The sequence below is a fragment of the Cyanistes caeruleus genome, chromosome 5, assembly GCF_971803275.1.
Source record: "Cyanistes caeruleus chromosome 5, bCyaCae1.hap1.1, whole genome shotgun sequence".
Taxonomy (NCBI): Eukaryota; Metazoa; Chordata; class Aves; order Passeriformes; family Paridae; genus Cyanistes; species Cyanistes caeruleus.
The window spans coordinates 79,145,828-79,172,033 of NC_141705.1; the positions used below are offsets into that span (position 1 = coordinate 79,145,828).

Below are 26,206 nucleotides of genomic sequence, written 5' to 3' on the forward strand. Positions count from 1 at the left end.
CATTGGGAAATGCTCTTTGAAGTATTTTATGGTTTCACAGCTGTCTCATGTTCAGTTATTTAATAGGGTAAGGTCAATAAGTTATCTTTGGGACAGTACCCAGAAGTTCCTTTACAATACTACGTGACATGTATGACTAATATTATAAGTCTGGTTTCTTTTTTAAATTATTTTTAAGATTAGGATACCCCAAACCAGAATTTAGGAAGTGGGATTGGGGGTAGGAAAAACTGTCCACATCAAACCTGAGCAAATCTTACTAGCAAGAAAGATGGAAAGAACTTTATTCTCCTGACTTGTGCTTTTCACAGGTATGTGGTAAAAGCTTTACAGAATCTTGATGTGATTTTAATAACTTTGTCCCAGTGAAAGACTTTGGAGTTCCTTTATTTGCAATCAGTGGACCTCTCAGTGCTTTGGGGAAGTTTTTGAAAGAGGTTGAAAAGTCTTAAGTAATACACAGTATATTTACTGTAGTTCTCTAATTTTTTAAGAGACATTTATGTGCAAATACCATGCCTTTAAAGAATTCATTTACTTTTGCAGCATATTCACTGTTGGGAATCTTGTGTTCATTGCATCACAGTTGCTATGGAAATAATTATAATGTCATAAGCTGTACTAAACAGAAATCTGAAAGTCAGTTTCATGGGATTTTCCTAAAGAGTTTTCTAAGTCAGCTTCTTTTTTCCCCTGAGGAAGTTAATGTTGTTCCTTACTTGAATTAACCCTTTTTGATGGGATTACACTTGTGTACTGTGATTCAATGATCCATTCCTTTTCATCTCATTCCATAAGGGTTCAGAATTCTGTTTGCAATATTCAGATACCCCAATCCCCTCCATTACAGCTGTAATTGCCTTGGTGTCTTTAGAGGAGACTCTGATACTAAGTTCCCCAAACAGAATACAATTTGGAAACAGGACAATGTTGCATTGTCACCAGACATTAAAACTTGTGAGGCCAAAATTCTTCTAAAACAGTAGTTTGCATGTGCATTCTTTTCCTCAGTTTTATCATCTACTGTAATAGGGAAGGTGCACACGTGGTAATTTTTTTCATAACTTTTAATTTGCAGCTGGGATATCTTGGCACTTGGCCAGGAAAATGCAGCTTCTGTGCTCATGGGAGTGAGAAAACATTTGGACTCCCTCAAGACAGTACTTAGCCCCAAAGCAGTTTTGGCCAAAGACAACATATTCCTATAATACAGCTGCTCTAATTAATATTCTGGTTGCTTAGCAGGTAAAACTAAGGGGAGGTGTATTTCTGAATTTCCTCCTGCTCACAGTGGTGTCAGGTATTTAAAAAGCAGCAAGGTGTGGCAGAAGTTACCTGTCAGACTTCTTCAATGACACGTGCACAGAAAAGTCCAGAAATTCTTAACAGAAAATTAACAAATGTAAATATCAGCAAGTTTCAACCTAAGAAGCTGAATTCAGTCAGATGCTTCTCCAAGGAGTTGGGTAGTATTTGGAAGGGGCTGTAATTCAAGCACATCCTCAGAAAATGAGCGAGTCTACTTCAGCTTTGAACCTCAGCTTGGGTATTCCCTGTTTAGTTCATTTGCTTGAAAAAAATCCTAGTACTGGCTCAAAAGAGGAAGCAAAAACTGTGTACCACTGTTCTGACTTTCATAAATGTTCTTTTGGCATGGTTGCAAAAATTTAATTAGCATCCAAAGGACAAATTGTCTTTAGGGATTAAATCAATCTAGAATACTATTAATAATAAAAGTTGGGATGAAAACGACCCTAGAATTTCACAGGATGATCAAGTCTATAAAGCCCTACATTTTTGGTTTACAAATCCTAATAAATGTGAATTTACTATATATATATATATATATATATATATAATATTTGAATATTTATTTATGATACATTTAAATAATCCTTGGGGGGGGGGGAAAAAAAAGGAAAATCCTACAGCATTCCTATGTGTCACTTATGTATGTTGGTGGTTTATACTGTAGGCTAATCTGTCTTAAACTTAATTCCTGATTGTGACATGCTCTCTGTAATACTTCCTTTTGTTTCTGTGTCCTGGCATAGGGGTTTGCCAGATTGTGAATAAGTTGGAAGAAAACTCAGGAAAAATCAAGGCTTTCAACAGAAATGATGAAGAGTTCCTGGAAGCATTTGTCATCTTTTGTGGCCTGGGGATCCAGAACACACAGATGTACGAGGCTGTAGAAAGAGCCATGGCCAAACAGATGGTGACATTAGAGGTGAGCCCAAATCTAGGTGGTCTTTGATTAGCCCCAAACAGGTCCTTATGCTCCCCAGACCCTCTTTGTTCTGCACTTAAGTGCAGCTACTCAGGAGATATCCTTCAGGAGAGCAGCATTTGGGCTGTTGAGCTGCTCAGGAATTTTCTGCTTGTTTCTGACTCTGCCAGCAGACTCTTTAATTGGGAATTGTGTCCTAACTTCACTCCTGAGATTTAGTGGGGAGCTGGAGGCATCTCTTCCTCTCCACGAGGCTGGCAGCACAGTGGGTGCGTTCTGTTGTGTAGGAAGAGGGAAATGGTTTGGCAGATTAAGGGGCTTCCTCTCCTTGTCTGAGGGTTTTTGTGATGATTTTGGCTCAGTCCTTCAGACAAACCAGTGTGAGGAGTAACAGCACCATTACTGTAGGTTAGCAGCAATTTCCTCCGACTCCATCAAACCATACCATGATGAACATCACCTGCTCCCAGCCTTTGAACTGGCTCCTGTTAAGCCTTCATGGCTTTAGTCTGAGAAGCTGAATTACTCAGGGGTGATAACTTGAAGCAGAAAGTGAAAAATGTGTAGACTTTGGATCTCCTAACATTCATTATGTAAACAGAGTGTTTGCAGAGCTCCTAAAATGGGATTATGTGCCCTGTGGCCTCTAAAAGAAACATTACAGTTCCCAAATAAACCTTTATTAGGTCATGTTAAATAAAAAGCTGGTAAAACTATTGTCAAAATCATTTGCTTTTATGGCAAATTAGCAATTCTGTCTCTTAGTATAACACTTCATAGATAATATAGGAAGTTCCAGCCAGATTATAGGTTATCATATAAAATGGGTTCATTACAAAAAAATAAAACTCTGTAATATTTTCGTGTCATATGTTCTCAATAGTTAAAAATCTGAGCTTATTTTTTTAATTTAAAACGAATATATTGTCTTTCAGACTTTTGTGCCAAGTCTCAGTTAGGGTAAAACTTGCTTTCATGTCTGAATAAACTCTCGAAGGAGTTACTATGGCAATAATGTCAGGCTCATAATAAGAGCTGTTTCGTGTATTATTTGTATTTGAAAGTGGGCCATGAAAACTTTCCAAAGAGAAAATCAGAGTGCTTTGCTCTTTTTAGAAGCTATTTATGTTTTCTTGGCCTAATTATCTCGTGAATATTCTGTGCTGTGGGAGATGTGTAAAAGATGCAGATTTCTCCCCATACCTCTGAATGCAGATATGCATTCAGAGCTCCCCTAAAACTGGCTCAGGCCCTGCATGGACAGAAAATTTCATCAGCAAATGCAGTGGAATGCTGAAAGATCTGCTCTAGGAAAAGTACCTTGTTATCACATTGCTCTTTTGTTGGTACTAAGGGCCGCTTTTTCCTTCCTGTAGGTTCTCTCTTACCACGCTTCTGCTGCTGAGGAGGAAACGAGGGAGCTGCAGGTAACAGTGGTAATTAAATTTTTTACTATTACTTTAGAAATATTGCTTCAATAGAACAACCAAGAGCAGTCCTGTACACAGATGTGATCCCTAAAGGGGCAGAAGCATATGTTCTAGAAATAAAAATGACAGTGAAGCTTATGCTGACAGGTTCCTGAGCTGAATCACATAAAAGTGAACTATTACAATGTCTACAGTGAAAGAGAAAAGCTGGCTGATTTTTCTTAGGAGTTTGAGACAGTCACAGCTGGTGCAATGTCAGTATCAAACTCATAATGATTAAGTATTCCAGAAGCAGGATGTTGAGAACTCTCCATCTGCAGCCAAGTCTGAATGCTGTATATCTTACAGCTTTGGTATCTTTCTAATATCCCACATGTTGGGCGCAAGGTTATGGCCTTATGTATAAATTCTGTATCGAATTTTTAATGCAATGATTTTTTAAAAAATAATTTATGATTGCTTTTCTGCACAGCATCCTGTTCCACTCATGTTTAATTCTGTGTTTAGAAGCCACTGCCTAAGGAATAACTCCAGCTAGGATTCCAAGTGCATTTCAAAGCACAGCATGTGCTTAGTTTCTCCAAGCCTTCAGCAGCTGTTCCAGAGAAGTGGCATCACCCCTGCTGCATGAAAACAAAAGGGAGGGATGGAGAGGAAGGAAGGCATTGGGGACCTGAGCTGGGTAGCATGATGTAACAAGGGATGAGACTAAGGATATTTCTAGAATGGTGTCACAGAGATTTTTGAACTTCAGTCCTACCACACTGCTGCTCATCAATAAAGAGCCATGACAAGACCAGAGTCCAGCTCCTCTCTTGAGGTTTCTCTCCAGGGCTTGTGGTGAAATCTTTGTGGTTACACCGTTACTGGTCAATGAAACAGAGCCACATCAAACCTAGAACTAGGCCAGTGTCCACCTGCATGGCTTCACTGTGCACAGCTTACTAGCACAGTCCTGGCCTGTGTCAGTCACTGCTGTCTGAGGTGATAACAGAACACAAGCACAGGCCTTTTTATTTGCACACATGGAATTTTTATTTTAGTTTTTATTTTTTGCACTCATATTGTTGCATAAAGACAGCCAAAATAGTTTGAATTTTTTTCTGGATATACCTTTTGCTTCTAAATAATCTGAAAATAGGTAATTATCAGGCAGTTGGACTAGAAGTGGTTGTAGGGCTCTGCCAACTGGCACTATTCTATTCTATTAATTATCTGCCTTATGGCATTAGATGCAGTCAAATGTTTTACTTTAATAATCATTTCCAAATACTACAGAACTGTCCTATTGCATCAGTTACCTCCTTTGAGCCTAGTACTGTCTGCAGGCTGTATTTTATCATCCAAAGCAGATGAAACAAAACAAAAGTCTTTCTAGTTGTCACACAGTGGTCCCAATGTTTTCCATAGCCGCCTTTTTGTGGCCAATGTATTTACAGAAACCATGGCTCAATAAATTGAAATTAAAATAGCTGATGAACTTTTATGCTGTAAAACAGGAGGCAGAGGTTCTAGTGGCTTCAGTAAGTGAAAAAGGAAATAGCTGATCTGGTTAAACGACACTATAAACTGCTATAGACTGCAGGGGTTTTATGCTTCAGCTGAAATGAAACTTACTGTTGTGGGTGTAAAAGGCAGGAGATCAAGGAAGGGAAAGATAAATTATGAATGAAGTGAGGTGTGAGGTGCTTTTGAGCTCCTTCTGTCTCCTTCCAGCCCCTTTCCTTGTGAAATCCCAGCCTGCAGTTGAGGTTTTTCAAAAATATGTCAGTAGCTTTGCTGAATGGTTGCATTATTTACCACTGAACATGCAGGCCTTTCACGTGCTCACAGCTGAAATCCCACATGAATCCAAACAGGGATACAAAATTACTGCCACAAGAAGTGTGTAAGAATGGTGCATTTTTTTCCCTGTGTCAATACCCTTTTTCATAACCTCCTGTGACTTCCTGATTCTGACACACAAGGGAGAGGACAGTGAACTGATACAGAACAGAGGCTGGCAGCCATAATTCTATGGATTTGCATGTTTCAGGTACTAATATTGTAGATCTTGACAAATGGTTCCTTTCCTGTTCCTCAGCCTTCTGGGACACAGCTGCCCACACTGGAGAAATGCTTTCCCTTATAATTATCAAGAGGAAGATAAACACACAGATTTATCTCCTTTACCATTTCAGATTTACCTGATTTTCTTTGAACCGCACTCATATTGAGGTGAAACAGCTCTAAAGCAGCAGCACTGAGAACCCCAGCTTCTATTCTGCTGCAGAAAATGATACTAAATTTTGTTCTATAGTATAAGACTTAGTATTTATTTTGTTAGTATGAGAGTTAATATAAGATTTAGTATAACCTCAACACCGGTATTTTGAAGGACAGAAATATTCCCTATTTTATACCTAGAAAAGTGATGCAATACATGGAGATATTACTGACAATTAAAAACTCAGATTTAAAAGCATAGGATGGGGAGGTGTGTTGTTTACCTTGCAATCTCAATTTTCACATTGAAGGTTTATGGATGTATGCAAACTGCACCCAAACCACGGACCATGGGTTTTAAAAATTACTGATCACGGATGAACTCTAATTTTTCAGGTTTCTAGCCCTGAGAAAACTCTGCCTGTGGACATGTTCTGACTCCCATCGTGCTGAATGTGGATTCTGTTAGCAAATCTGTTTTACTGACATCTTTTTCCTCACCATTTTTAGAAAAATGCCAACAGTTACAGATTTTGCTGTCTGCACACCCATTAAAACAAACATATAATTCCACTGCCTTATTTTTTCATTCTCCCAATTTCATCAATACTTTTGGTTACAATTTGCCTCAGGTGATTTAGATAACCAGACGGACCAGGTAATTCCATCCTTATTCCCTTGATCTATGGAAAAGTGCTTGTTAAACCTAAGGTAATAAAGCAGTGTTAAATAAGAGAAGCATGGGGAAGTAAATGAGAAGCAATCATCAGTTTCAGTATCACGTGAAGGTACGATTTAGTGTCTCTTTTTTAATTAGTCTGTTGAAAAAGCAAGTATTTGTTCTGTTTTCTCTAAAAAGCTAAGCTGTGTTCTCCCATTCTTCTCCAGGCTGCTGTAGTGCCATCTGCACAAACTCTCAACCTGACTGACTTTTACTTCAGTGACTTTGAGCTGTCAGACTTTGAAACAACGCTGTGCACAATTCGAATGTTCACAGACCTCAACCTGGTGCAAAATTTCCAAATGAAACACGAGGTATGATTGCTGCTAAGTACTGCCCCACAGAAAGAGCTTAATTATTAGGAATTCAGAGTACTGAAATGATTCCACAGCAAATAGAACTGGACATATGTATTAAAGAGTAATTAACAAACTAGGAAGGTATATGAAGAATTGGGGTCTGTCCTCAGTTGGGTTTTACTGGAGGATTAATAATTTTAATAATTTAATCTATTCATTTTAATCTATTTAAATCTATGATTAATGGACTGGAAAACAGAATACCGAGAAGGGAGAGGATAGCAACTTCTCAGGAAGTGAAAAATTCTTACTAAGAGGACAATAGCACTGTTCACTATGCCCATATGAGATAGTAATTATCTTATTCTTTTCCTACAAAATAATAGATTAAAGATTAGGTGGAAGTTCATGGTTATGGAGATAGTAAAGACTGAAGCAGATAACTTGGATGGGCTCTGGGTATTTCCCTCATCTGTCCGAGGTGATCAAGACAGGTAAAACAGAAAATCTCTCCAGCTTCTTCCACTCAGTGCGAACATCTATTTGTAGAAATCTTAATTTTTAAATACCTTATTTTTGCTTTTCAACAAAACATTCAAAATTTCTATCAAAATGCAAAATTTGTAGGGCTTCATAGGCAAACACATTAGTTAAAGAAAACATGTATTTATTTTCTAGATCAGCACTTTATAGACCAATTTAGATTAGTAGTGTTCAAGGGCCAAAAGTGCTCTATTACCTAATCTGATCTCTAGAATATCCTCGTATTTAGCTTCACCTCTGTAGTAAGGTCAACAACCTTAAAAAACATGTCCCAACATTAAATTACTACTGAACTTCATATCTGTCACTTCCTTACAAAAAAAAAATAAAGCAGGTAAGAAAAATAAATGTACACATATATGTATAAAAATTATAACCCTAAATTTTAATACTGTTGATTAAAACATCCAGGACAGGCTTTCCTCCTGCATAGAAAAAGAAACTACCCTGCAATGTAGTAATCTTTCTATCATACTTCCTTGCTTTCCAAAGTCCAATTCTGCTTGGGATTCGACAAGCTGATAGGAGGGAAAAGCTGCGTGTTCATTTTCTGAACAGCTCTTAAGACGATTAAATAACTAAATAAATTTTCTCTATCAAATATGTCTTTATAAACAAAGATTTTTTTCTCCCAGGTATCTCAACAAACCTGGGTTTCTGAGTTAACAGCAGTGCTGCTGACATGAATATTCAGCCATTAGTAATACAGCCATTAGTAATAAAGCCCCAAAACCACAAGTATTACAAGTATTACACACTCAATTAGGAGCTGTACTAGTGGGTGTAAGCCTGTTCTTATCTGTGTTCACAATTACAAGGGTTATATTTGAACTTAAAATTTAGTTAAATGGATTTTTTTTTCAGTAAGAGTTTCCAAGAGGGGGATTAAGAAAGTTTGAATGTATTAGAAATCTGTTATTATGAAAACAAATCTATGTGATGCTGTTTCTTAAAGGTTCTCTGCAGATGGATTTTAAGTGTGAAGAAAAACTATCGGAAGAATGTTGCTTATCACAATTGGAGACACGCCTTTAACACAGCACAGTGCATGTTTGCTGCTCTGAAATCTGGAAAAATTCAGGTACATTTCCAGTTCCTCTATTAAGACAAATTCTCTAACGATGCACCAGTTCTGATTGTCATGTCAGTAAGATGCTCATTATTCCATGGTATTGCCAGTGGAATTGTCTGCTGAGGACTTTGGGCTATGAGGGCTTGGTTTGTGAAACTGCTGCCATGGTTTTTTGTTCCCTGTTTCAGTTAAATCCTCTGGAAGTGGTGATCGGGATGTTCCCAATGGGAATATCTCAAATAAGGCATGTACGTGGTTATGTCCTTTTTTTAAAGTTAATGCTTATGCTACAAGCAAGTCAAAAAAGTGGAGAAGAAAAGGCTGACCCATTTTCAGGATGTTTCCTTAAAATTCTCAGCAGGAATTTTTTTAAGTTCAAATGCAAAGCTGAGTACAGCTTTAGATAAACAACAGAACATAAAAACAAATAAATAAATAAATGTTCATTCCAATGCTTTTGAAGAAATTTTCAACCTTTCACTTAAAAATACTCCTAATAATTTTAAAAACAACCTGATCATTCTGATTAGGGCTAGATGATCATCTAAATAAGTGAGATACTGATTCTAGATTCTTCCAAAACATGTTTTTAGGTTTTTGTTTTATATTCTTGTAGGAAACTGAATGTTTCTGTTCATTCTGAATAAATGTGTTTGCTCACTTTGGTGTTACTAGTTGGTTTATACTACTTTAGGGCAAGCACTTCTGAGAGCATAAATAAATCCCATTTGTAGGCCAAAATCCGATACCAATGAGGAAGAGGCATTTCTTTCCTCTACAAACTTTCTCTCACTAATGAAAATGACAAAAGGTGCTGGAAGAGACACCAGCAAGGACATCCATCTTCCTTCCCTGTTGCAATGGACATGGTAGTTTTGCTGTGTGCGGTCGAGCAATCCCTGATGATCCTGATGGTTTGCCTGCTATTTTTGGAATCCTGACAGTCTCCACTGCAATTTCCATAAATTGTTTATTCTTAACTACACTGGATTCATTCCCTGCTGATTCTCCTGGCCTAGATTCTGGAGTCTGAACATAACTCAATTTTTTTCTACTTTGAGGGGAAAGGCAAGCATTGGGAGATGCATCTTCCTAGCAGAAACATAAAATCTATCATGGCCAAACTGAGTTGTCTTTTGACTGCACTAAGAACAGGTCTGAGATATAAAACACATTGTACTAAATAAACCCCCAAGTCACTTTTGGCATTATTCTTCACATACAGAGCAAACTGACTGACTTAGAAACGCTGGCTTTGCTGATAGCAACTCTGAGCCACGATCTGGATCACAGGGGAGTGAACAACTCTTACATACAAAGGTAAGCGGCTCTGAGAGAAGTTAAATAAAAACGAGTGAACAAGTACAGAGCTAAATTAGGTACAAACTGACTGCTTTAATGATGTGGGGCTGTGCAAAGGAGCAGCTTTTCACAGAGCAGAAAGTGCAGGAACAGGCAGAACCATTCACAAGTCCAAAGATGCACAGCCTCAGCTGCTGCCTAACTATGACGGCAGATGAAGTGAACCCTTTGCTGTGCTGGGACAGCATTTTCCTGCTCCCATTCCCCAGCTCTCCTCCCCCATTTCCCACAAAGTGCCAGCAAAAGGCCTCAGCTTCCAAGGGACAGTGTGTAGGGAACATGCAGCTTTTCAGATCACTCCCTGCCCAACCCAGCTATTCCCTTCTCGTTCAGGCCAACACAGCACTGAGATCTGCAGCCCTCTGATACAAAGGTGTCTCCCCACTGTTTTGAACTCAGATTGTTTTACTCTTGGTTTAGGCACATTTTTCGAGAATTCTAAGTTGTTTAGAATAAGTTACATGGTTAAAATCACATTTAAAATATATGGCTGTTCTGCACCGATTGTGGGTTACCTGTACTTTTTTACTTTGATCCAATCTAGAATTACAGAAAGGCCTTTACAATACAAAAAGGCAAAGTATATTTAAAATATTGAAAAAATATTTTTACTAAACAAAATATTTTGGTTTCAAATTATCAAAATGAAATATCTGAACAAGTCTAAAATTTTCCCCATATTTTAATTTTGAACTGAAGATACTGGGTTTTTTTAGAATTTACTAGTAGTTTCAAATCTGCCCAATTTGGTATCACTTCAAATAACAACACAGGAGTCTTTAGTTGCTTTAAAGCCTGGTTTAATGTGATTCCTGTGATGTGGCAGTGTGTCCTAGTCTGATCAGAGATGGGCAAAAGGGAGCCAGAAATGTGTGCTTGTATCTTCTGGCAGAGCTGGAGGATGGTTTTGAAGTGACCTGTGAAGAAGTGGTCTGCTGTTCTCACTGTGTGTAAAGTAAGATGGTAGGGGAGGAAAGGCTTGTTTACGGTACAGAATACTGAAAGACAGAAAATAAGTAAGCTGAAGCAGAACTCCTGCATTTCACAATTATATGTTTGGGGTAGCACTAACTGATGTGTAAAGAAAAGAAAACCCAAACTCCACAACATTAGAAGAGTGACCTTTTTCTGGTTTGGTAATAGAGGATTCCAGCAGTAACTGTAGCCTCGCAGTGATTTGAACTAGTTAGCTATTTTTTGCTTTATTTATTTAAAAATAAATTTCCTGGAAGACATCTGGAGATGCGTCATCTCCTCTCAAAAATGTCCTGGGAAAGTGTCATAGACAGCAAAATCTAACATTTACACATGCTGTAAAGCTGAGATGGCTATAGCTTAGTAATTCCTTTCTCAACAGAAAGTTCCACAAATTCTTTTTTTTTTTAAACCTAAATACACAAGTTTTTATTTCTAGGAACAAATCCCTTTTGTTTTTTTCCTTTGAAGCAGGGAAAGTGGATATTCAGTGTATGATTCTTTTTCTTAAGCAGCAGGGTTTCAAAAATTGAAATGGTCCTGGCAGTAGAAGTTACAGAAGGGGGAACTGCTTGAAGGCCTTTTGGTAATTATGCAGGGGGAGTTATTTTCTTTTTGCTCCAATCCCACATGCAAAGTAGGAAGTACAGAAAGCTGCATAACCAAACTCCTGTGCTCAGAAAGCCATGGTGCCCTTTGGCCTGGAGTGGAGGTTTGACACCAGTGCCACTACAGAAGCTGGACCTGAATTTATTTCCAGCCCTAGCCAGGGTCTGCGAGAACTAAGCAAGCTCTAGTTTGGAGCAGTACTTGGGAAGATAACCTAAGAGATTTCTCACATAATTCTCTCTCCAGTCAGGATGAACTCTGGGAGACACAATATGCATCCCACTTAATTCAATGGGAATTTCACCCAGCATGTGTTGGCACCATCCTGTGGTTTGTTTCCTTACAGAAACACACAAGTACATTTGCTCTACGCCCCTTCTGTGGTGGTCTCAGAGGAGGTACTGGGCAGCCAGCCCATATTCCTCAGGGGCTTGCATCCTTTAATCTCCCTTTCTGTGTTTTTGTTTGTTTTTCCATCTTTCTCTCCACATTTTTGTGCTTCTTAAATCCCCAGAGTCTTCTCTTATGACTTTTATTTCAGCCTGTGTGCACTCACTCACACAGGCACCCAATCCTGCAGCCACTAAGCCACGTGAATGGTCCTTAACCATGCAGAAAATGGAATTATATGTTAAAAAGAGGTACTGACATGATGAAACATTTGTAGGTCAGATTATAATTAGAGTAATGGGTCCAGGATCATCGGCAAAATAGATTTCCAGAAGGATCTAGATTTAGTTGAAGAGATGACATGAGTGATGTGGGACCAGGGGTTGAAAATAAAGACAGAGCAGCAAAAAACAGGGAGAAATTGAAAATCCTCAAGAGAGGAGGAACTTCTGTGAGGGAGCTTTGACTAAAGCAATTCAAACAACAAATTCTATTTTCTAGACTAAGATACTTTGAAGTTTTGCATTAAGGTATTATGTTCTGTGCCTACAATTGGTTTCCTGCTCTTTTTCACTGCCTGTAGTAGAATCAATGTCACTGTTGGCCTCTAAGCAGTTTCCTTTTTGGATTTTACCCTGGGCAAAGGGTAGGTAACAATGAATGATGATGAAACACCATTACAGTTACTAACAGTAGGAAATTACTTGATCAACATTTTGGGCCCAGCACCACATTGCAGAGGTCAGCAGGAATTTTTCCATTGGTATCAGTGGGTTTCCTATTAGGTTTGCATTATCACTTACAAGCTGAGCTGACTAAATATTCCAGGCGGGTGTTTAAGGATGTGTCTCCTAAATTGTGCTTGTGAATGAACTCTTCATGTCACCTTTGCTTCCTATAAAGGAACTTTCACTCCTTTTGAAACTTAGTATTACATTCTCACTCCTTGCATGCAGCTGGTCACTACAGGTAGAGAAGGCAGAAAACCAGAGCTGTCAGTGCTCTGACAAAGCAGCAACATTACCTTTTTAGCTGTATTTCTACAAAGAGAATGTTCAAAGGGAAGTTATTTCTGGATGATTAATATCTAATTTGTTTTCTCCATCTTTTTCCTCTTCAGAAGTGAACATCCACTGGCTCAGCTGTATTGCCACTCAATCATGGAGCATCATCATTTTGATCAATGCCTTATGATCCTGAATAGTCCAGTGAGTGCCACATTCCTGTGTATGCTGAAGGAAACTATTCTACTTTCTATTTTTAGGCTCTGGATAGAATCCCACCCTTATATGTTCTTAAGTGCTCTTTATTCCTTTTTGGGTAAAGAAAGCAAATGCACCAACATGGAAATCACAGTTTTGTTGCTGAGTGTCACCAAAGCCTTCCAAGTGCTGCCTGATAAGGGAAGCCTTGCTAACATCCTTCTGAGTACCTGCTTCCTTGGACCAAAGGAAACAAAAGGCTTTGCTGCCATTTTCATGACCTCTTAGGAACCACCAAACAAACCCCAGTCCTTCCTCTCCTTTCAAAAAAGCATTCCAGCCTACACATACACAAAGCAGCCCTGATGAGACCAAACCAAACACTGCTGACATTCCAAAGTGAAGCCAAACCTAAATTTAGTAAATATGCAAATAAAACTACATTCCTCTTCTTTGATGCTATTAACTAATTCTCAAGACCTGTTATTTAGCATTCACAGTCCTTACAAAGGACTGCTCCTTTTGTGCCACAGGTTGAGGTACTTCTGGCATCCTTTGTATTGCAGTGAGCCTTTGCTATTTAGATAGGCAAATAGGGAAAAACAATGGAGGTGAGCTCCAGTTCACCAGCTCTGCAGTGCTTTGGTTTAACACAGGGCTGCTGAGCTCATATTTCTATTTAATAACTTGTTATTTATGCTGCTTCATAAAAGGAAAATAATTTAATTTGCTAGAGGTGCATGGGCAGGTACGGGAATCTGTTATAATTCCTCTGCTTCAGGGGAGGGGAAGGAAGAGGAAGGAGAAGCTGTGATTCAGCCAGTGACAAATTTAATTTTAATGAATGAAATGGACTTGAAGGCTTTCATGTTGCTCTGCTTGCAGTTTCATTTTGTAATAGCCAGTGATGATGTCGCCACTGTGCGGCTTTCTGCCATTGCTCAAGAAGACTGGAATTTTTATTTTTAAACTAGGGAATCTCCAAGAGGAAGGAGGGTAAAAGAGTGACCTCAGAAATCAGCAAGTGACTCGTAATGAAACTCAGAGACGCTTTAGCAAACTGGTGTGCTGCTGCCCATTTTACTGATAGCAGTGTTTTTGGCTTTTTTTGTAAAGGGAAATCAGATTCTCAGCAGCCTTTCCATTGAAGAGTACAAGGCTACACTGAAAATGATAAAACAAGCTATTCTTGCCACAGACCTGGCACTATACATCAAGTAAGTCAGAGGAAGCTTTGCCTGGGTAATCACTGCTGGATATTAGCATCATGTCAGCATCCTGCTAAATCTTTTTACTTCTTTTAAAGGAGGAGAGGGGAATTTTTCGAACTTTTAAGGAAGAAGCAGTTTAATTGGGAAGATCCCTCACAAAAGGAGCTATTTTTGTAAGTAAAAGCAGGTGAATCAAGAAGTCAGTTAATATTACCGGGTACCCAATTTCCCACGCTGTGTTGCTGTGAACTTCATTAAACCCAGCAGGTCTTTGTGCTCTGGGTCTGTACAAGCTGGCCCTGTCACATAGGTCACTGAACTCCCTGGGTCTGAAATACTAAGTGTACAACCTTTTCTGTATAAGAAACTTTGTTAAATAGCATGTGGAGGAGTTACATTTATAAATTTGATTTAATTTCACTTGTTTTTCTGACTTAATGTTCCTTGAAATTCTATATTCTATTTTACTAGTCCTCAGCTTGGTGACAACATACATTTCACAGAGATTAATTTATCCCTTTCTTTCTGTTTGTTCTGCAGAGCAATGCTGATGACTGCTTGTGACTTATCAGCCATAACCAAACCATGGCCCGTTCAGCAACGGGTACGTGCTTAACTTTTAAGATTTCCTAAATGCAAACTGCATTAAAGTTCATTTCCTCCACCCAGTTCTTATTGCAAAGGCAGTGGTGGAATGCTGAGCTGTAGTCTCACAATGTCTGGGGGGGCTAATATGATAAATTCTAAGGAGAGAGAGGTAGGAACCACTCTTGTTTAAAGGTAGCAAGGAAACTTAGAGCTCTCAATGAGTGAAATCTCTTACAGATTGCTGAGCTTGTGGCTACTGAGTTCTTTGATCAAGGAGATAAAGAGCGGAAGGAACTCAACATAGAACCCACGGTAAGTGCAGAATCACCTCTTGCAAAATGTCTTTTGGAAATGGCACCTAAAATTTCTCCCACTGACCCCAACAGAGGACCAGCTCCTTCCCTGTCTTCCTAGTAGGCAGTTTTGTTCTGTGGTTCCAAAACACCAATAATGTGTTATTATCTGTGAACCAGAAGAACAGGCTTTCTTATTTCCTCTAAGTCAGTGTTACTAAACTGGCTCTGAAATACATTCCTAAATTGGTACCTATTTGCAGCTATCCAAACCCAGTAAGTTTGTCTGGCTGTTTGGGCTCTGTCAGCCCAAAGCCAATCTCCAGAGGGAAGCCATGCAGTCCAATTCCCTTCATTATAACACCTATAATGGTCCCCCGCTGTGCTGAGCTTGCTGTGCTGTTTAAGGTGCTGCTTTTTAATTCCAGATTCTCTTTGCTTTTGGTTTTTTATTTACTGCATTTAAACACAAAGCTTGTTTACTTATTATCTGCAGGATCTAATGAACAGAGAGAAGAAAAACAAAATTCCCAGCATGCAGGTTGGATTCATAGATGCTGTTTGTTTGCAGCTGTATGAGGTATGGTGCCTAAGGAAGAACAGTAAGTCTCTGAAACCAGAGCTGTTCACTGGTAGACACAGATTTACAATTAGAATAAAAATCAAATTAAAACCTAGCCCCTTAGTTAGAAAATATTTTTTTATTTTATATTACATGTGGTTCATATGTAGAAATTATTCATAACTCAATAATTATTCATTGAATAAATTATTATTTTAGTATTTATAATTAGTTGTGTATTTGTCTGATTAAGGTATTTTTTCACAGGTTTTTTAAACCTAGTTAAAATGCTGTCCTCTGTGCAATTGGTGTTATATGCTGGATTATCAGGGCAAGTCACAAGACTAATGCTTTGACCTCTAGGGAAAGAATGGTATCCAGGTAGTGCATTGATTGAAAATGTTTAGGAGTTTTAAAGAATTCAGAATTTGTCATACAAAAGGTGATAGGTTATGTATTGGAAATTGACCCGACACTTCCCCCATCCCATTCTTTTTCTTCTCTTTCATCACACACCAAAGTATTGCATGAGATAATTCACTGAAATGCTTTTTTTATCTTGGCTACAAACTGTATGAGAAACTGCTTGGTCAAATATAGTGTGAAGCACAACATAATGATTTCTGGGTTGTTGTTTTTTTTCAACCAGTACAACATTAGAGTGAAAGTCTGTTTATTTGAACTGTAGCAAGTATTTTACAGAAACCAAGGTGAGAGAAAGAAAGGAGATTAACAGATAACCGAATTCTTAAGAACCTTCCAGTGCAAGGAACAGCATGACTACTTGAATTTTTCCCTCTGACACAATAAACTTTTCTAAAAAGAATGCACTTTTACCAGTTCAAAGGAAACAGGCATAAAGAAAGGGAGCTACTACCTGCTGTCTGTGAAAATCAAGTGTTTCTGTGCTGTGGAAACTGTCAGGAAAATAAGGCAGCCTTTGCTTTGAAGCCTCAGAAAACTTTCTACAGTACGAGAAAGGCACAGTTTGGACAAACAGAAAACTCTTTAACAGAACACCTGAGCAGGCTTGAATGCCCACAGTTCTAGAGCCTGAACATCTATACTTCTTCCTGCTAGGGGAGAGTTTTACCTTTCCATTTATGAAAAGACTAGAAAGACTGGAATTATTTACTCTGAAATATATACTAATGTACACTTACCAAGTGATTCCAATCCAAATTGTACCCAGCTCTTGTGTTAGGTATCCAGTGCAGTTAATGATTTACAAGTCCTTCCCCTGAGTTGAGAAACCTGAAAAAATGAGAGACATGTTTCATTCTCCATTCTTAAATTAAAAATTGAATGCAATCTGTTTTCCATGTTCTCAATTTATTTCAGGCCCTAACGCACGTGTCAGAGGCCTGCTCCCCTTTGCTGGATGGCTGCAGAAAAAACAGGCAGAAATGGCAAGCCTTGGCTGAGCAGCAAGAGAACCTGATTAATGGAGAAAGCAACCAAGGCAAACGGAACTGAGATGCCAATTTCACCACCACAAGCTCAAGTTCACATAGGAGACACAGTAATAGGGGAGTACTACATTTTGCTAAACACTGTATGAATTTGGCTTATGTTTTGCCACTGCTGTATTATTTTTTTCACATTTCAAGATATAGCACGACCGTGTAGATGCCAAGATTATCTGAAGACAGTATGTTTCTTTTATTACATCTGACTGAGATGGTAAAAGACCTGCAGGGGTGGTTTTTGCTCCCCCACCCCACAAGAAGGTACTGGTGCAGGCACTGACTGTGCCCTAGAGCCTGTTGCTTTACAGATGTACATAGTTGTTTAGTGATCATGTTGTGGCCAGTATCTGAAAGACTACTGCATTTTGCACCTTTTCTCTCCCTCTTCCCGTCTTGCTGTGTTGTGTTATAAAAGTATTGAGCAGTCTTGCCTGTTCTCTTTCCAGAGGTTCAGAGGAAAGATTGGGACTCACTCTGGGGTGCCTATTCCAGCATAAACTTGCTAACCTCTCTCAGAAAGCAGAACTGGGCTCTGAGGTGAAAAGCCCCAAAATCTGTGCACCCAGTAGGGTTTGAGTTTTTTCCATATTAGATGGAAGTCTTAGAAATTTCTTCAGCTGGAATAACACATTTGCTAAGACCTCTGTGAATTACTAGGCAATGAGAATCTTGGGAGTCTTGTGTCTGAGTTATCCAAGCCCAATGGGAACTGCTTGAAGATGGATGAGATGTCCTGGTGTAACTGACAGGCTGCCACGGAAGAAGGGCTCCCACAGAAAGCTGCAAGAAGCACGCAGAGAAACGGACACAAAACAGGATTGCTTTTGTACGCTGGTTTTAACTTCATTTGGAAGTTGATTTCAACACCATCTAACCAACAGACTGGATCACAGACAGAAGAGAATGACTGCAAGAGGTGAAAAGCTGAATCAGAATGATGCAGGAAGGGCACGCTCCTGGTGACCATCAATGGCTGATTCTTCAGGCCAGTGTTACCATGAAATGGCTGTGACCACTTAGAAGAAAATTTCATGTTAACATCTCTTAAAAAGCATTTTTGACAAAATGATTAATTATAGTGTCTTGAAGAAATAGGAAAAAAATAATACCAAAAGCAGAAATAGCCAAGAGTGCTACAGGGATTTGCCATTTGTATGTGAGGCATTAATGTTCTGAAAAGTAAGAAATCAATTAACTTGCACTAGTAAAAAAAAAATTGGGGTATTATTTAAATGAAGATGATTAATAAAAATGGTTTTGAATTGGGACCCAATTAAAGAAAATATACACATTGGACAAATCCCAAAAGAGGAATACAACCCTTCAGATAGACAGGATTAGGAGATGAAAGTCAGCAGTCTAAAATGCATTAGAGCACATGTAACTTTGGCTGCACAGAGACACACAAAATGTTCCAGTTTTTAATCTGTAATAATTGTTTTTTAGTTAAAATCAGCAATTGTATTTGGCAAAAGTAGCACCTTTGGCACTGCACTTTGAAGTGTGGGAATTTAGTTCTATCACAATAAACCAGGAAATTCTACTGGAAACTGCAATAAATTCTTCTTCCCAGGAGCTTGCCAACCCAACTCATAGGAGCTGGTCAGAAAGATGGGGGAAACTTCCCCTTTTTAGCAATTTCTTTATTTAGATAAACAATGCCAGAAGCTAAGAAAAGATGAAGCAAATGTTTCAAAATGTTTGATGATACTGAGTTATAGAGTTGAAATTTTTTAAATGTAGGACAAGGTATTCTGATATTTAGTCAATAACCTAAATTATTTGTCACTGAGTCAGTCCTATCTCGTACTTCTCTAGTGAGCACCAATAATAAATTATTGCAGAGCTGTGAATTTGAAAACATTTTTCTACAGAAGCATTTCTCCTTATTCTGCCCCAACAAATAAAAGAAAATAAAAAAAAAAAAAAAAAAGGATGGATTTCAACACTCACTAAAATTTCCAGGACTCCTGTTGTGCAGTATTCCTGCCCCCACCCCCCAACACAACCCCCAAAAAAAGGTTTTAGGTACTTTTTGATAAATAGAAAACTCTGCTTCAGGATTTGCATAGTCCTTGTATAGTCTTCTCCTTGAGTGCTTGAGATACTGAAATATAATTATTATGCTGATGAGATACATATTTAATATAAATAGGAATAAAATATATGTATATAAAGGTGTATTCTTGCTATTATGGTTGAGACTCGTAACTCATGGTGACAACCCAGCAGATAACTATGATGATATCCCAGTGCAGTGATGTAACTTTGACATTGATATTCCAGTATTTCTTTGCTATATTGTGTGTTCAGCAAAGCTTTATTATAACTAAATTTATAAATGCTACAAAGGAGTGCTGGATTCATACCTTTGACTTGAAAAAAAGGGCATGATGTTACATTTTTTTAAAGGTTCACTTAAAATGAACAGTTATACAATCTGTGCATATATTTAATTACATATCCATACACATTTATCCCTCAGAATCCCTTCCACCATAAATGTTGGAACATACATATAAATACAGTCCCTAGCAAATAAACATTTAAATATCATAACACTCCTGTATCTGTATATATTTCTACAAAACCAAAGCCTTTAAACTACTGGTTTAAGAACTTTAAAAGCATAGAGCGCTGTATTTCATGAAATTCAAAGCCTTTTTTGCAAAGTGTTTTTCTTTGCCTGAAGGCAAAATCAGAGTGTGCTGGTTCCATGCCATGGCTTTGTTTGAATCCCTTGCAGAAACAGCTCCTTCCTTTCATAATTTAGATAGGGAACAATATGGGGAAAAAAACCCCAAAACAACCAAACCCAGACTAGGTACAGATTTGCTGCTTGAAGTTCACTGTCTTCAGAATTCAACATTTTCCAAGCCAGCTGGTGGCTTACAGCCGCACCGCTGTTAATGATTTCATCATGAGCTGTGTATCTCATTATTTCAGTCAGCCCTCAAACACATTCTCCCCAGTTTACATTGTCTAGTTGTAACAATCAGTGTGCTTACACAAGAAACCAGCTGAAATGGAGTTTATCACTTTGTCAGTTCAGCCTTAAGTCCATTGAAACCATTGTCACATCTAAGATTTAACTCTCTGGGTACAACAATTTGTCCTGCTAATTCTTAATACTCCTCTCAGTGAAGACAACTGAGTTAGCATCCTACTTGATCTCAGATATAAACATGTTTTCTTTCAAACTCACTCCACAGCACAGCTGAATGCTTAAAGGACACTATTACTTCTTGGTTTGTTCTGAAAAAAATTGCTTGTGTTAATATACACACAAATTACTGATTACCCCTACCTCTTCTAATTCCAAATAACAGTGAGACTCTTGAGCTTGTAGGTGCCATTTCTCTTCCAAGAAATTAGCCACACATGCAATACTACCTGTAGAAGCCCTAGGTTTTCTATTCTCTCACACAGTTACAGAAAGGGGTGGGGGGGGAATAATGTAATGCTGATTTTGGAGATGGTGTTAATTTTTAATTAGAAGCAGCTTATAGTTAAGAGCAGATTACTCATATCTTCACAGAGCACATGTACAAGTCAGCTACTGATAAAAGGAAACAATTAATTTCACTGATGATAGCTGATTTCTGAGAGAGAACCAAAGCCTGTTTATATGCATCACCCCCTGACAATTGCATGCATCTTTTCAATTCCAACCCAATACATTTTACCTGATAGTGGCATGAACTGACAAATTCAGGGCACTTATCTAACTCATACATAAGGATTTTCAAAATTACCAGGTAAATTATTTTCCAACTCATTATACAGAAAGATAATGAAGAATCAGATCTATGCCCTTAAAATGAGAGGAGTGATCCAGCTGCTGTCTCTTTCAGTTATGCACAAAAACATAGCAAAGACTTCTTATGGAAAAAAAACTGCCTCACTTGTAATAAATCCACATGTTTCTAAAGGTTTTATAAAGACCTCATATTTCAAGCAAACTTATGTAGGAAGTATTCATTCAGAGTTTGTGATGCTGCAGGTCTTTTCTTCATGTCAAATTACATGCAGTTTACATTCCACAAGGTTTCAGCTTTATTTCCCAGTTCCCTGCTGTACATTTTCAGGGGCTTGCACTAATTTAAAACATAAGCTTGAATAGCAGAATAAGTTTGGCCAGAGTATGGTAAATAGCAAGGGCTGAGTTTTTAGGTATGGATTTTGACAGGAAGAAGAAACATCACAGAATCTGTCCTGATAATTAGTGACACTTGCTAATTGCAGGATATTTTATCTTGGTCGTTGCAAGGTGAAGGGAAATTGCATGGGAAAGTTTCTTTTCCACATAAGGAAGGTTGTTTCCATAGAGAAACTCATATCTGAGTACCCAGTGTTTGTAAATGTGTATTTATGGGACAATGCTCTGCAATTTCTGGCTCCCACAAACTCCCACAGCACGAGCTTGGCAAGCCAGGGCCTCACACCTGCTCAGATGCCCACCTGAAGTCAATGTGATTCCCATTTACCTCAGGGGGAGCTGTATAGAAAGTGAAAGAATGGGTTAAATCCACCTTTTTTTTTAACCTGTAAAGAGGGACCAAACCCTTACCCTTGGTGACAGCTGCCTCACCTGCTCTATGCTGGTTCAGCTATTCCCACTGATGCCCAAGGTACCTTACAGATGTAACTGAAGTTAGAATTTGAGTCCTCTTTGTATTCACATTGCAGACACCTGCATGTGTCTCTTAAAGAATGTAGTTTGAAATGCACTGTAAATAGTTTTAACATACATTCCTACCACAGTTTAATAAAAACCTTAATCACAGTCACTAGTCACTGAGTTTGTCCATTTGTATTCTTCTATCTTTTAAAAATACCTGAACAAATATATAGTTTCTGGGCACAGTATTTTTGTACTAGGTTAAGGGGTTTCTCTGTATATTATGTTTTGCCTTTCAGCAGTATTAAAGTCCTCTGAATGTTATGTGTTCTATCTTGCTTCTGTCCTATGACTTCCTAGAATAAAGCTAGTTACATTACTTAAGAAAATCATTAGCCCTACTTATTGTACAGCTGCTAGAGAACATAAGGGACAGCTTATTTTCTGTGGTCAGACTGCTGCTTATTACTTATTTCCTCATTCTTCTCTTTGTACTGTTTTCATGCTTTTTAAAATAAAAAGGACGATGTCAAATTTTACTGTTTGTTATAATTGATATTATCGAGGTGGAATTTTCAATGCGTGATTCAAATCATTGCTTCTTTAAATTTATATTTCATAGTAACTTCTCTAGGTCCTAGAAATCCTAAAGAGAAAAATCTGTTAATATCAAGATGCTTCTGAGTACTACTGAGATCAGCCAGCAGTTAAAGCAGTTCTTGTTTCAAAACCACACAAAATAATTCAGTGCCAGTGACCACTAGAGAGCACTGGAGCTGCACCTCCTGAGAGCTGTCAGAGACCAGCTTATTTCTGACAGAAGGCAGAACCAGCAAACACAAGAGTTATACAGATGTACCCTCATCCTCTGCCCCCACAGATCAGTTCCTGGGGAACATCAATTGCAAGAGAGATACAAATAGTCAGCACAGCGACTTCAACCAAAACTTTAGAAAAAAAAATATTTTTGACAAGCAAAGCCTCATCTTGCATAAACTGCTGATCCTTCTAGAATTCTGGACCAGTGGGCTTCTTGGCAATTTCTGTTCTTTGCCTATTAGGTCCTTCACAGCAACACTTCTGGCTTGACTTTTTTTAGCTCTAGGCAAAACCAAAAAGTATGTACACCCCTGACAAACAGCAGGCTCATTCAAGGAGTTATGAAGGGCCAGATTTAGCTCAGCACAAAACACAAGCACTGTTTTGCTCGAACCAACTGCAATTTACGAGTGGAACTGCACAACTGCCCGTGCATATCTGCAAACATCAGGTCACCATCTGCTGCTGGGACTACAACCCTTCCACCCCCTCACCAACCCAGTGGTGCTGCTGCTCAGCCTTTCTGGCCTGCTGGAGGTTTCAATTCCCTTCTGTGAAGTGGCATTGTTTGCAGCAGGAGCGCTGGGATCCATTTCTTACCCAGCCCTGGAAAGAACACGGCCTTGAGCGAGGGCATTTTTATTGAAGAGGTGAACAAACATTACACCAGGTCTTTCTCTTTTGGTACAGATCTGATGCCTCATTAACAAACAGAAAAGATAAAAGCTCTTTCCTCTAGCCACATTTTTAGCAGCAGTGGTGATGGCTATTGCATTTCACATTCCCATGAAACCTCACCCTTTAAGATTTTTAGGAAAAAACTGACATGAGTGAGTTTGTCCTGAGAGTAAGCTTTAGGGACAGACTTAGGGAATCTGACAGTCACTGTGTTTTTCAGCCCCTCAGAGAAGAGCAGCATTTCTTAGCACACTTTCGAACTTCAGAACCGCTTCAGTTGAAAAATACCCCGAGTTCATGATGGCTGCAAAATGGCTGAAAAATCTACAGCTAACACAGGTTTCTCTTTTTTAACACCATCAAATTCTAGGAGTAAAATCTATGGTTAAATCATACCAAGTGTAGTTTACACATCACACATTTACATATAAGTATCCAGGATGCTTTTATTGTAGTAGTTAATGAAGTCACTGGCAATTTATTTTATGATATATGGAGCTTCTTAATGAAAGTTCATTTTACAGATAAGTAGAGGGGTTAATTTGATCAAGGTCACGTGGAAAGTCCATTTCTGAGCTGGAAAGAGCACCAGAACATGGGTGTCTCTTCTGCTTTTACATGAGACACATGATGCCCAAACCAAGGAAAAAATTTCAATCTGAAACCATCTTTTCCTTTTGCAAATACAAGCATTTAAGTATCTCAGCCATAACAGGGTGCTCTCTTGCTATACTGCTGCACTCAGAAGAACTCTGAAGCTCACCATCTTACAGACGAAATTAGATTTAAGCCACTAATCCAGATAATCACAATAACCTTTCATGGGGTTTGGAGCTATATTATAACCAAGAGAAAGAGTTTAATTAAGTAATTAAATTCAAGTAATTAAAAAGTTATGTTGAAATGAGCTAAAAGTGCAGTTCACATGTTGGAGAAACTGAAATGACTGATGCAGACTTTCAATACTGTACATCCTTAGTTCACTGGACTATAACTTGACCCCATATGATCACATTTCATATTGTAAGCAAAGAAAGAAATTGGGTAAAACAGCAATATTCAGATGTAAATTTAAATACCCTCTAGAAAAACCTGACAAAAAGCTCCACAGGGAAACTGGTGTATCAGTCTCTATGTGACAAGTGTCAAATGGCACTAATATTCAGAGATTCATTTAACCTTTTCTGAAAAAGCACTTATTTTTATTGGTAATTGTTCACTGTCACCCTTTTTTCATTGAAACAAGGCCAGATTCTATTATTCTAGGTAATCCTAGGATTCATTTTAGCATACAGAAACTGATAAAGTAAATACCAGTGTTGTTACTGCTTTAATCCTAAATTTTGCTTCCAGGGTTTTTCAGCCTGGATCTTATTAACTCCTGCACTTCAGTTCTCTCCAATAAAAAAGCTCTCCAAAATGCAGCATTTTATGGATCAGAGCCATTACACAGGAATTAAAAAGCAGTCTATACAGACAGTTTAAGAGAAAATTTTAAAACCCACAGCCCACTACTAACTAATCAGACAAATGGATTTATACTCATTGGAAATTTCTAGGTAATCCTCAAATGCTGAATTCTCTTGCTGAGCAAATCCCGCATCAGCAGCATCCAGGAGATTCTCCACGAACCAAAATAAAAGCAGAAATTTAGCAAACAGGCAGCTGGAGTAGGAAAATATCTAGCTCAAGCAGGGTCTAATCCTTCTGCAATGCAACACCCAACTGCAATATGTACTTTGAAAATATTTATCCAAGACATGGCATTAGTTAGGCTCCATCAAGCTCCTGGTTGCTAGGCCACCCATTGTAATGCTTAAGTTGGCTTTACTGGCAGAGAACTATTTGCCACATTGATATAAAATTGAGTATTGTGGTTCAAATGCTTAGTGAAACTTCCCAGCAAGGGATACATCTTTGCAACCCATCCCAAGACACAATGAAGAATCATTCAGTAGAAAACTGAATAAATTGATAAATTATCATATCAATATGATATGTTTTATAAGGAATTAATATCTTATTATAGAAATCAATATTTTCATGAGTATATTATGTTTATGCTGGCACCAAGCCTTAACCAACCCAACAGTTCTACTGTCCTAGCTAATTTTAGCCAGAACAAACACAAACCACAAAACAATAAACAGGAGAGATGAATACAACCCACTGCAAAAGCCTTTTTGTCACCCTGATCTTTGGAACTTCTCTCTCAATTGCCATCACAATACACCTTGCCACGACGATCACAGACTGGCAGCATGAGGTTGGCATAACCATATAAGTTAATAATTTATTGCCATCCACCTTATCCAAGGATCAAACTTCAAAGTTAGTAAGTTTGTCCATTTTCAGGCTTCTGAAGATGGCATGTTGAAGAAAGCCACAAAGCCAAGAACACACCCTTAGCTTTCAAAACTGTCATGAAAACAGCAGTACTAGAAAACAAGATTTCAAGGCACTGTTCTGAAAACCACACAAGGAAGAGGGAGACGGAAGAAGGAAAAAGGTTGTGGAATATTCCAACTAAGAAAATCTATAAAACTGATTTTAGAAGGAAAACTGTAGGAAGACAAAAGAACTCCAAATGAAGAGCAGATTGTATGATTCTAGTACATAAGAAAAACCAAAGTCATATTTTGTAATATTGAGCAACTCACATTATTTTAGGCCTCAATTTTCTACTAAATACAGCAGAAGCTGCTGTAAGAAAGAACCTTTCTGCCAAGACTGTAAAGGAAGTTATCAGTTTTGTTATGTAACAGCAGCTTGGATGGACTATAACTTGACACTGGGTAGTTTTGTTTATGTGTATACACTACAGAGATCACTTAAGACTGACAGTGATAACTACAAAGGTCAAGATACACAGCAGTGCAATAAAAACAGATAATCTGATTCTTAGAATGAAGCCTGCCCATTTTCTG

At 38.3% G+C, this 26,206-nt stretch overlaps 2 protein-coding genes across 43 annotated transcripts in view; one reads left to right on the forward strand and one right to left on the reverse strand.

Moving 5' to 3' along the window:
* The window catches only part of PDE5A (phosphodiesterase 5A), a 103,640-nt gene extending 84,289 nt beyond the window's left edge, over positions 1-19,351 (forward strand). For 12 of the 24 annotated variants that reach the window (XM_023926520.2, XM_086888088.1, XM_023926521.2 and 9 more), the window contains 12 exons: positions 2,055-2,230; positions 3,607-3,666; positions 6,754-6,900; positions 8,384-8,509; positions 9,726-9,820; positions 12,957-13,044; positions 14,155-14,255; positions 14,345-14,422; positions 14,790-14,853; positions 15,075-15,149; positions 15,627-15,710; positions 17,034-19,351. In XM_023926520.2, coding sequence (XP_023782288.1) covers positions 2,055-2,230; positions 3,607-3,666; positions 6,754-6,900; positions 8,384-8,509; positions 9,726-9,820; positions 12,957-13,044; positions 14,155-14,255; positions 14,345-14,422; positions 14,790-14,853; positions 15,075-15,149; positions 15,627-15,710; positions 17,034-17,168 — 1,229 coding nt within the window. In that variant the 3' untranslated portion in view covers positions 17,169-19,351. The remainder of the gene's footprint in view (positions 1-2,054; positions 2,231-3,606; positions 3,667-6,753; positions 6,901-8,383; positions 8,510-9,725; positions 9,821-12,956; positions 13,045-14,154; positions 14,256-14,344; positions 14,423-14,789; positions 14,854-15,074; positions 15,150-15,626; positions 15,711-17,033) is intronic. The other 12 variants (XM_023926522.2, XM_086888090.1, XM_086888092.1 and 9 more) reach the window with 1 other exon arrangement.
* Positions 1-26,206, reverse strand: part of RPL7L1 (ribosomal protein L7 like 1) — a 142,204-nt gene that overhangs the window by 111,719 nt on the left and 4,279 nt on the right. For all 19 annotated transcript variants that reach the window (XM_086888198.1, XM_086888187.1, XM_086888197.1 and 16 more), the window contains exon 2: positions 16,856-16,946. The gene's annotated coding sequence lies outside the window, so the exon portion shown is untranslated. The remainder of the gene's footprint in view (positions 1-16,855; positions 16,947-26,206) is intronic.